At 40.1% G+C, this 12,437-nt stretch overlaps 1 protein-coding gene across 1 annotated transcript in view; it reads right to left on the bottom strand.

Moving 5' to 3' along the window:
- Nucleotides 1-538: 538 nt before the first annotated feature.
- The window catches only part of caln2 (calneuron 2), a 30,878-nt gene continuing 18,979 nt past the window's right edge, over nt 539-12,437 (bottom strand). Inside the window, exons 5-6 of the mRNA XM_084373855.1 lie at nt 8,797-8,950; nt 539-4,898 (exon numbers count right to left, since the gene is read on the bottom strand). Coding sequence (XP_084229981.1) covers nt 4,771-4,898; nt 8,797-8,950 — 282 coding nt within the window. The 3' untranslated portion in view covers nt 539-4,770. The remainder of the gene's footprint in view (nt 4,899-8,796; nt 8,951-12,437) is intronic.

Genomic DNA, 12,437 nt, shown 5'->3' with positions numbered 1-12,437 from the left:
TCTGGCACAAGTTGACAAATGTGGAAATTCACCTCCAGCCATCACGTAGTGCAGCGAGCGAAACAGAGTTTTTTAAGATGCAGTTCTCAATAGTGGAAGGTCAAGTTTTGTCTACTCAAGGTCCACTCAAAGCAGTTATGTTTGTCGGGCTACGTGAGCTGTGTGTACTGTGTGAAGGTGATGTCAGAGCAGTGAACCTTTTGCTCCTGAAGAGGCTGTTCTTCTGACTCACAGATCCTTTATGGACACTCTGATACCTAAAGGGGGAAACAGCAGCGAGAGGAGGGCGGCTCAGTGAAAACCATGCTTTGTTGTCATTCTATTTATAGAGTTGGTATTTAAACTGACACTGCAACGATCACATCGAGTGACAAGTAAAGCAACAAGCCTACTCTATGCTGAGTTTTACAGATAGTGAAAATAATTCTGCTTAACAGCTTATAGTGAGCCAGACGTTCTGTGTAATATAGATGCTTTATTTAACGGGGCAATATGTAGGCTAGAAAATGATCAACAGAAATGGCAGACATTATGATGTCTATGTATTGTGTTGCAGAGAAATCTACTGAAGTTAGCATGCTAACCAGGTAGCACCAGGTCGTCCCTTCCTAGTCTAAAGAGCCTGTGTTAGTGGTGTAAACACTAACACCCCCCTAGTCCCCGAGCTTCAAGTCCAGACCGCTGGCTGCATGGCTAACTGAGCTAACAAGCTAAGAGCAGCTACAATTAACACTTAGCGGTCACTCTGGTGATGTGCTGCCCTCTATTTGTTTTAAGTATTAATTTGGAAAGGTGGCCAATTCTCACATATTGCACCTGTAAGACTGTTTTACCTTTATATGTTGCTGAGTAGCATTGCTTTGCCATAATTTTATTAGACATGTCATCTGTCTTGAGCCAAAGAAGCACAAACATCTTCCACAATTAAACACAGATGCCTTATATTTCTATCAAAACCAGGTTTTATTGCATAAACATATATGGATATATTTTTTTTTTTAGATTAAACAGATTAAACTTGTTTTGCATTTTTAAATATCCATTCAGTTGGTGACTATTGCTGTTTTCTTTCTCCTTTTCTAAGCAGCATGCCAAGGTTTGTATTACATATCTGTGTTTAGTTTTTATCTCTATACAATCTACAAGGTAAAAACATGTTTTGGTAAAAACAAATCTCAAAAGCAACTTTCAAAAAACATGAAAATCATGAACTGACTCCGTCCCATTACAGATGTACAGTATAATAATGTAAACTTCAAAAGTGTTGGTAAAAGGTCTTTCAAACAAGTTTCCCCTCACATAGCCATGCAAGGATGTCTGAGTGGCACGATTATTAGAGAATTGTTAAGATAAAGTGGTCTATGCTGGTTTCAATAGGACCATGACGCGGGTAGACAAAGGTGAAAACATGGCCCACTGGTCGAATGTCAATGTGCTGAGAATATCAAAGACGTAAAACTGACTTACAAGGATAAGTGTAGCATACATTATACAGCAGTTTATACAGGACTATGAGGCAGTGAAAACACACACAATATACTGTATTCCTTGTTAAGTTTAACCATCCACAGTGAGGCCTATACAGACTCAACCCAAGATGATGTGAAACAGAGATGATGATGAAGTGACCTTGTATTTGCATATTTATGAAAATGCCCTCTCCTGCACTCTGATTTGATTAATAGCTGGTAGAAACTAGAAAAAATGGCTATTACAGTACAAACTGGAAAGTCAAATATGTGAAGTACATACATACCTACATTGAAACCAAGGCTGTGCCACCACAAAGAAAGATTAAATGGATTTCCCTGTCGTTCAAAGACACGAAAATCTAAACAACAACATGCATACTGATTTACAGTATAATACATTTTTGCTGTGATCTTACAAAGCTAGCTTTTTTTTTTCATTTTAAAAGAAAGCCCTCTCCGCTTTAATAATTCATCTAAGATATAATCTCACATGGTTAATTGGAGTATTTTGTTTTGTTTTCATCCAGCTCGGCAAAAGACCGGAGAACAAATAATCACTCCAAGGTATGAATGGGAACAAACAGCCTCTAATCCAATAACGTCCAAGAGGAGCACTGTGCCATTTAGGAATCCACATATGTAGCTGTCATGGCATCTACATAGGGCTGGGCATTATGGTTCAAATAACTGTTACAATATTAATGCAAATGGTTACACTACTTCAAGGTCCAATGTGTAGGATTTAGTGGTATCTAGCAGTGAGGTTGCACAGATTGGAACCAACTGAACACCCCTCGTCTCACCCTCCCATAAGGTGGTTGCTTATAATGCAAAAAACACAGAAGGCTCTCTAGAGCCAGTGTTTAGTTTGTCCGTTCTGGGCTACTGTAGAAACATGGCAGTGCAACATGGCAGACTCTGTGGAAGAGGACACAGTCACTCTGTAACTGTAAAAGGCTCATTCGAAGGTAACAAAAACACAACGATTCTTCGTTTGAGGTGATTATATACAAATGAAATATAATTATGAATATTATATTCCATTTACGCCTCTAAATCCCCCTAAATCCTGCACACTGGATCCTTTAAAATCACAAAAAAATCATATATAAAATAACAGAATTTATATTAATGAACTGTGTTTTAGCAACTTTAAATGTATTTAAAGGGTAACCCACACACTGAAGTGTGTTTACAGGTCTTGTACATTTAAGTATATTTGCTTTTGTGTACTGTACTGAAGCACAATTTTGAGTTACTTGTACTTAAATATTTCCATTTTTTTGCTTCTTTATACTTCTACTTCACTACATTTTGGAGGCAAATATTATACTTTTACTCCAGTTACTTTATAGACTACATCAGAGCCTATATTGAATTTGATAAATGGTTGACCCATAATATACAGTGTATCACGATATCTTACTTTTTCTCAAGTAAGACTTTTGGGTACTTTTTACATTATTAAGCCTACATCACCCACAATGCAGTTTAGCCACTGAGTGACATCACTGGAGGCAATTTATCAGATTATATGCAGCTTCCTCTCTCCAAGACCTGTAAACAGTTACCCTTTAACAAAAATTAATTGCAAGTAATCTTAGTTTTGAATGACAATTTGCCTGCAATCCTTCATTTGGACAACATCATTTAGCAGAACAATAACAGGATCTGGACATTTAATTACGGTACTACTTCACTGACAGAAAAACAATCACATGTCTTTGTCACCCAGCCCTACACCCACTAAAAAATCATCCTGAAATTTAATCTATGGTGTCATTGGGATGTTCAACCTCAGGCTGCTCCATTATAAAATAAGAGGAGCATGATTGTAAACTCCTCTAACCTTGACTAAACTTTTCCATCCCAGAAAGCTATATAAAACTGCAGAGCTATCAGGCCTGAACCATAAAACATAGCTATGACCCTAGAAACTACTGCAGGTAGAGCAGCCGTCACCTTCAGTCTCTCATCCAATCCTGAGCTGCACACCGGTGCGACAACACAATTTGGGTTGTAGCGAGAAAAAAAAAAATTCCAATACAGACCGAACTGCCTGTGTGACACGTGTCAAAGCTCAGATTAAGTGGTGTTTGTCTTGACTTCTGAACACCTGGTAAACATGGTTGTTCAAGCTGCAGTTCACATTTTAACCACTAGGATGCAACCTTCTCCAAGAAAACAGCCAGTGTATCACAGCTCTTCTGTATATCCCTGATTTATCTCACTAGTTTCTACCCTTTGTACATTCTGCTGTTGAGAAGAATAATACATTACACGAGCTAAGTAATACTATATATACAGTGAAATCCATGGGAAAGTGAATCAATGTTTAGTATGGCAGTGTATATACTGGCATGCTTTTGTGTGGTTTATATTTACCACAGTTGGGCAGTATTACAATGAGATGCTGAGGTGAGACATTTTCTACCAACACATCACTAAAAATAACATCTCATCCTGGTGCTAATGTTAACCAAAAGCTATCCTGGCATTTGTTTCTTACCTTCATACACCTCTCAGATAGCGGGAGCTTACACTAAGCATGTGGACAGCACTGTCTTTTATACACCCACACAAATGAATCAATCAATTGACCAATCAGTATTAAGACCAAAGAGTAGCGATAGCAGGACAGTGATGATTTTTAAGTGGTCCCTCAGTGAGTATCGAGTTGTGCTCTTTCTAGATACACATAAAGACTTAATATGCCCAAAGATTAGCAGACTGAGCCGAGGATGTCGATGTTTCACAAAAAAAAGTGCGATGTTTAGACATGATTTTATGAAATGTGAGGGATTTACTATGCAATTAAATACTGTGCCCACATTCACTCATTTCACATTCAACGCCACTTCTCTTGGGTAAATATGCAGTTGTCCATAATATCCTCTGTTTGTTTTTTTAAATTAGGAATGGCTCAAAGCACCTGATAAACATTTTCGGTAATTAGAAAATCAAGTTTAAAGGGTGGTCTTGGTCTTGAAAACAGCAAAATAAAACCCACAATTTATCCTTGCCGTTTATATAAAAACATAATTCTTTCCCAGTCCAGGTTTCCTTATAAGTCCAGTAACTCTACATGGTGACATCTTCAATGCAAAACAAATACATCTCTCTTCACTTCACCCACATCGTCTGCTTCTACGAGTTCAAAATTGAACAAAAAATAAATAAAAACTCAACTGATTGTTTAGAGAAGTGCTTGGGTTGTGGCTGGTCCAGCTTTGGCTGCAAAGACAAGATGTGAGGTCATGGCTGTTCTGTCCACTCCCCATGCTCACAGTGCAATTGGTTACTCCATGCCGTTCCGCAGCATCTGATTGGCCGCGATAAGCATGACACTGATGATGAAAGCCATAGCAAAGGCGCAGATCAGGCTTTTCCTGACACACGTCTGCCGATTCTTCTTCTTAGGATGGACTGTGTGGAAAGAGAGAGAAAAGAAATAAGAGATGAGTACATTTCTATTGAAATTGGAGTTTCTACATCCTTCAGCCCCAGTTTGTGCCTCTCATGTCATTGTGATTTGTTAATTAACAGATTAATTTATTGACTTCGATATAATGATACAACTTGAATGGAATGGTTTGACATTTTAGGAAATACAATTATTTGTTTTTTTGTGGAGAGTTAGAGAAGAAGATAAATACCCGTCTCCCTAGAGATGGGAGACAGTTAGCTTAACTAAGCATAAACTGGGCGCAGCCAGGCTTTTCCCAAAAGTAAAAAGAAATCTGCCAACCAGCACCCCTAATGCTCACCTAGTCACACATTACAGCTCACTTGCTAAATTTATACAAAAACTGACTATGTGAATTTGGCAACCAGCAAGTCACTGTGCCGGGCCAAGAAAAAGTCCAACACGTAACCCCCGTAAAACCATTAAGAGCAGTTTTTACACTGTGGTTTATATAAGGATTAAAAGAACAAGATATAACTGTTAATTTGTGAGTGTTAAAGGCGCTGATAGATAGATTCTTTGAATAGAGCCAGGCTCCATTTTACCCATTTGTTGTCCTTTAAGCTAAGCTAAGCAAAACACCTGCTTCTAGCAAAACAATCTTTTTATTCTTATCAACAAGCAAGCAAACTGTTGACCGAAGTACAGCTTTAAAGGTCCCATAATGTGGACAGCAGGTGATTTGTTAATTTTGCCATGGATTTGCATTTTGATTTACTGATGATGACTATGATTTTCATGTCCTTTTTGATTATAAAGCAGGATATATACGTATATATATAGGAAAGTATCCAAATTCTGAATCCACAGAGAAATGCACACGCCCCATATTCAGAAACTGTGCCTTTAAACGAGCCGTTAGGACTTCCTTAAGGTTGTGATGTCACAACTATACAGTTGCACCCGCAGCAATACCCCCAGCATGGCTGTGGATGCAAAAGCACAGGCAGAGCTGAAAGTGGGCGGTGCCTGCTCAGGCCTGTGTGAGCTGACCACTCAGAGCAGAGTGGACTTTTTGTGAGGGGGGCCTTAAAGAGACAGGAGCATTCGGGCAGAGGGTGAATAGGGGTGCTGCAGTAATGGACAGCATAAGAAAAATAATGTGTTTTTGTAGGAGACACCCTAAAAAATGGATTTGCATAATATGGGACCTTTAACTAATCAAATGAAAACAATCCAAAAATTATTCTATAAACAATACAATTCTGCCGGACATGAATACAAAACAACATGGTCATGGCCAGGTATGCAGCATTATAAAGGAGTCAGTGGAAGAATGAACTCTGCACAATAATCAACTAACTTTACCTACATTTCCATAATCCTTAAAGTCTCTACTCTACTGTATAAAGAAAACATTTGATTCACGTAAAGTGAAATGAATTTGAACCTTTTTCACAAGGTGCACTTCTGTTCTTTGACCCAAAACAGATACGGATTAAATAGCAGCTAACACTTCTGCCATATTTGGCAGCTTTTTTCTGTGACCTAAATCAAGTGTCTCCGATGTAAAAGTGGGGAATACATAAGAGGCAGAAACATGTTCTAATACTCTAATACTTCTATGCTGCAGCGAAAACAAAGACACTAGGAGTTACGTGGAAGTTTAGTTCTGCTACCTAACTGTGTGGGCTGAAAGGCCTTTTTTCCCCCGAAAGACATAATCTCTGGAGATTGAAAGAGGAAGAGGAGAAGAGACAGATGTGTCCTCCAACAGGCCTTGCAGCAAGAGCAACAACGAAAACTTTCCTCTCCGTCAGCCTGCTTGTCTCAGTTTGTAAGAATCACACGCTGCATCAATAAATCAAGTCAGAGTTCTGAATCTTGGATCTGAGATGAACTGTAAAAGGTGCTGAAGTCCCACCGGATGGGAGGAAGATGGGAAGGAAGCAGGCATGAAAGAGGGTAGTTGAGGATGTAGGAAGAGGGTTAAATGTGGAGAACCAGCTTCACAAGAGAGGCTCTATACCCCTTCATCTCCACTTTATCCCTTTCCCTGCCTTCCTCTCCTCTTTCAACATCTTTCTACTGTTCTTATTCCTCTCTCTAACTCCACGTCACGCCCTTCCTTCAACACCAGAAACTTTGTGAGAGAGAGTGCCAAGCCAGCAGTTCCCTGATCCCTTCTTTAGCCTCTTATCTCCTCCTCCACTGTCCCTTTGCCGCAAAGTTTCTACATTTCCTCCTGGCTGTCTCTTTTTAGGACTTCCCGAGACTGTGGGCCAGTACCCAATGGATTCATTAAGACTTTCCTCGTTTTCTAGCATGCTTGATCTGTCTGTACCTTTGTCCTAGTCTGACTTGTGGATGTTTCACAAGTTTTTGTTTCCCACTTCTCCCTAAAGCAGCAGATAAATAATGTCTTCTGTATTTCACTTGGGTATCCAGACACTAGAAACCCTCTCTCATTCCTTGCTTTGAAGGTGAAAGAAATGTATACATTACCTTGAGATTAACAGAGGTTTTTCATTTTAATATTACATCTGTTTTCTTGAATATGCCTCAGTATTCTTGCTCTTTCTATCAGGATCATGACCTTAAAGATGAACCCTGTGTGGTGGATATTCATGTTGGTACAACAGCAGATTAAAAAATTTAGAATTTTGCCTTGAATTTTGCGAGGCAAAACTGAGAAAGTTATTTATGTGTGTGTTTAAAAGTGCTATACGTTTTATTTCATCCCCTTTAAACAGGACAATTTGTCTTTTCCACTTTATTCTAACTGAACAAAGAGTTCCCTCCTGTCGCTGCTTTCTTCTCGCCTTCACACTCCTCAGTATTTTTCCTGCTTTATTGCATCTCCTATCTGAAAATGTTACTCCATTGCTCTGGTAAATTACTGGTGTTGGTCAAATCAGGTGGGATTTTAAATACAGACCACTGTTCCATTCATGTCAAAATGTGTAGTATCCACTGCTGGAGGCAGTGATACATTTCTGATTTTGTATGTGTTTGTACAATTTAGCCCTAAAGAAGTAGTTTCACAATTTGGGAAATATGCTTATTTGCTTTCTTTTGAAGAATAAGATGAGCGGAGTTATACCACTTTCATATCTGTGCCCTAAGTATGGAGCGAGAGCCATGTTGGCCCAAAGTCACCAACGACTTAACCTACAGTAGTTTCAGCGTGTAACTCTCCCGAAGATCACATCTCAAAACAGTTAAATCTCCATTGTGTGAATCAAACAAACAAGAAATAACATGTTAACTAGCAAGCTTTAGAGGTGCTGCTCGCTGACTGTTTCCTCGTAGCCTGATGACAGAATGAACTGCGTTTTTGTTTCATTGGGATTGCAGCGAACGGTACAGTCACATCTATCTTGCACAATTTCTCTCACTAATTTTAAGGCTGTAGCGATGTAGCTAGCTAGCTATGTGTAAAGACGACATCCTTATTCTTAGTCCTCTCAGGATTACTGGTCAATTGTCTCTCATAAACTGCAGAAACAGGGAAACAGCACATGAGCATCACACACAACACATTTGAAATGCTGTTAGAATTGTGGATTGCAATTCAGAGGTCTGAAAACCACCTAGGAGCCCTGCTCCCAATCTACATGCCAACCAAAGATAATTGCCTCTTGGCTCTGGCTCCGCAGACTACTTAGCACATAGATATGAGAGGAATCGATCTTATCTAACCATCAGCGAAAAAGGAAAATAAGTGGATTTCCCAAATCTCAAATGATTTCTTAAACAGCTTAATAAAGCGTACAGCTGGTTATTTGGAAAATGTTTTGGTCATACATTTACTTATCTCAGTGTCAAATTACTGCACAAAATCTCATATGAATTTCAGTATGAAATTACTTTGTACAAGAAGGAGATATTCGTAACAGCCAAGAACAGCATCCTCACCTCCCTCATACTCAGGGCAATTCCCTGAGGTTTCATTGAGGCTCTCCTCCTCGGTGATGATGATGTTCTCTATGTCCTTCATTGTCAGGTGGTCCCGGAAGGCGTGGAACAGCACCTGCTTCAGCTCATCCAGAGACAGCTGCTGCATGTCAAACTGCAGGGGCACACGGCAATCAATGCAGAGACACAGTCATCCACAAACTGGCTTTATGAGGGCAGATAAACATAGAAGACAAGAGTGAGGTGTGAAATGTACAGGAAATGATGGTATGTATGAATTTGTGTTTTATTACCAGAGTGTGTAATCTACAGGTACATTATGTAAGTAGGAGAGGTGTCAGTTGTAATGTAGCAGCATGTTAGCCTATGCATCACTGGTGCTATATTTGGGTGCCTGAATCAGTATGCAAACCTGTGTGTGTGCTGCGATATAGACGGATAAATATATGCAAGCGCCATTAGTTTAATGGATATATCAATTAAAATGGAAATAACGGCACATTTACTTTCTTGTAGGTGGTTGTACTCTCAGTTGTGTTTGCATGTTCATGTTTAAAATGATTTATGAGGCTGTGACCAATAACTGACTTGAAGTCTGAATCTTAGCCTCTGTTCTCTATTCCCTCTCTGCCCCTCTAAAAGCATCACGTCCTTCCTTCCCCCCCCCCGGCAGAGCCCCCCCTGCACAGACACAAACACGCCATCGTCGACCACGAGCATCTATGTCTGGATTATTTACCTCCCTGACAGCTTCAAACACAATCAGTCGCTTGGTTTAGCACAACAGATGGACACACCGAGAGAGGAAATGCAAAGAGGAGATAGAGAGGGGAATGATCGAGAGAGGAGATATTGGAAGATGAGAAATATGGAAGTGGCAAGGGCGGAGAAAAATGAAACGAAGGAAGTAGTGGAAGACACAGATGGAGAAACAGAACTGGCAGACAACAGTGGCAGAGACGTAAAAAGATAGTTGTGATGGTGATGAGGGAATGCTCATTTCAACCCAGGAACAATAATCCTCCTGCTTTATAGCAATGCTCGTTAAACACTAAAAAAAAGCATCTGTTATGCTCAGCCACCTTAGGTAAAACAACAGGGTAATTTCAGACCTTGTTTACCTAAGGAAAACTATCTGATGAGAGGTTAGAAACTGTGCTACTGGTAGGACTTAGTATCGAACCACAATATTTATACTGGCTGAAATGTGATCATCAGTTACAGAAACCTGACACTGATAGCCTGTTCAGATTTGTAGTGTGGACACAGCAACTGAATGCTCCTGGGCAAGAAACAGTCTGGCACATAACAGCCCACAGTATATCATTTTTGTACTGTATGTATTAAACAAACAAGGTAGCATGTTAATTACCAACATTTTGAGTTGTTGGTATACTGAGTATATTTATTATTCCTCTTACTCTTGCTAAGCTAAACTAAATGTTTCCCGACTGCAACTTCATATTTTAAGCTGCAATCCCCTCCCCTCTCTCCACGTCACCAAACTTTTTTTGAGTCAGCTCTCTTTGCCTCTTTCTTTTCTTCAAGTGTTTTTCATTGCTTGGCCTGCTTGGTAGTATAAAGCTTGATTAATGCTACTGTGTTGAATCTGCATTGGTGCATGCCCTACGCCTTAGCCTGACATGCACCTACCCAGAAAAGTAACTGCACATTGCAGGGGCATGGACCGCAACAACTGTGATTGGTCCGCTTGGGAGCATGGCATTTTCTTACTTTTCCTCCTGTGCTAATAACGGGGATTATGGATTGTGACCTGTAGTTTCCCCAATAAACACACTGCACTCTTTAGCTGTTGCAGTGCCTCCTGACTGGCAGGCTGCTGCTCTTCTTGGAATACACTCCTCCTCCAGATGCGCTTTTCACTGAGTGTTTCTAGGCTAGACACAGCAGACAGGCTGGATGTCCGAAGGCAAACGCCAGCCTGCTCAAACCAAATCATTCAAGCTGGGTTTGTACAAAGACACTGCCCTGCAGGCACAGCAGCGCACATATATAAATGCTCACTAAAGGCAACTTACATAGGTTATGACGTCAGCTCTGTGTTTTTTCCAAAATCAAAACTAAATAAAAGTATTCCTTAAAGCACATATACTGATTTAAAACATAATCGTTGACATTTTTTCATTATGGGTCTTAAGTGCTTGTGTTTAGAAAACAGTTATTTTGAAAATGGTTTTGTACAACATTTCCTAAAATGAGGTACTAAAAAAAGTCTTGTTTTGGTATTGATAACAAAACTCAAATATTTTTTGGGCACTACTATAGAAAGAAAAAAAAATCAAATCATACCCAGCTCGACTCAGTGTATTGATGTTCCCTGTAATGTGAACACTGCAACAAAGCAATCGATGGACTGCAACATAGAAGTCAATGCAATGATTCAGAGGCGTCAGAGTCATGATTTCATCTGCCAACATAACCACATAACAAACACGTACACACATGCAAACACAAATTGAATGTATGCGTTTATTTTATTTTGCATGCGTGCTTCTGTGAACTGATGTGCAACTATAAAGCTCTGGAAATGTCTAGTGAGTCCAAACTAACCGTTCGTGTTGCCTTTTGAGATGCAATTATGGAAACACGAATGTTAATGCACACACATACACAGACACAGACGCAAAGGAGCCAAAACAAACTCAAACAACATTAATGGCAAACCTGGGACATTACGGAGGCATAATTTCACACATACACAGACAAACACACTCATTAAATTGTCTGGTTTTCTATCTCTTCGCCATCATTCACACACAAAGACCCACACGAACACGAGCAAGCTTTTGTGGAGAGCCAAGGAGCAAAGAGCTTGAAATCAATATTATTCCAGTTTTGCAACTTAGATCGAACTAAAACGACCTTTTTCTTGTCTGCTTTTTCACTCTCGGGCTTCTTTAATTAGCAAACAAGCGAAAGACGCAGGAGAGGATAAAGATATAAGAGCACAACAAACAAGATTCCAAATTACAGCATCATAAGTTATAAACAACTTAGCCGGGGTATAAACAAGACAAGACACATAATCCAAATGTAGACAAAAGTGTCGCTCCACCACTAAGATTTAACTGTTGGAAGCTCCCTGTTTGATTGACACGTGCTTTAAACACTAGACAACCACTTCATCTCAATTATTCATATTTCCTGATGCTGTTTAAGGTTTGTTCGCATCAGTAATGTTTGCAACCACGGCTGCAAATTCTGCAGCTACATATGTGATTACATTCCCAAATATAGGACCAAACAGAAATACAGATCAGACCTTTCCCTTCTCTGACTCATGCAACCTTGTGTGTCACCCCGGGCCAGAGAAACAGGGAGTGGCAGCAGCAGTCGGAGGCCCAGAGCTGCCTGATTTCTGCCCCCCGTCCTGCCAAAGCTGTCTCTGCTTTGAATAGATGCTCGGAAATGGAGGAACAACTCTTTGGACTGCAGCCGCAGGACAGACAACATGACAGCTCAGAGCAGGAGCATGGAGAATGTACAATGTTCCTGTCTGTCTGTCTGAGGGGGGAAAAGCCACAGTGGAGCCGCTACCTGTTACCAACCAACGGAGTGATTTCTCCCTCTGCCCGGTCTCTGAAGGACAGCCACACAAACACACACTCACACACACCCCA

Source organism: Pagrus pagrus, assembly GCF_965226575.1.
Source record: "Pagrus pagrus genome assembly, chromosome: 14".
NCBI lineage: Eukaryota > Metazoa > Chordata > Actinopteri > Spariformes > Sparidae > Pagrus > Pagrus pagrus.
This window is presented reverse-complemented; position numbering and strand designations above follow the sequence as displayed.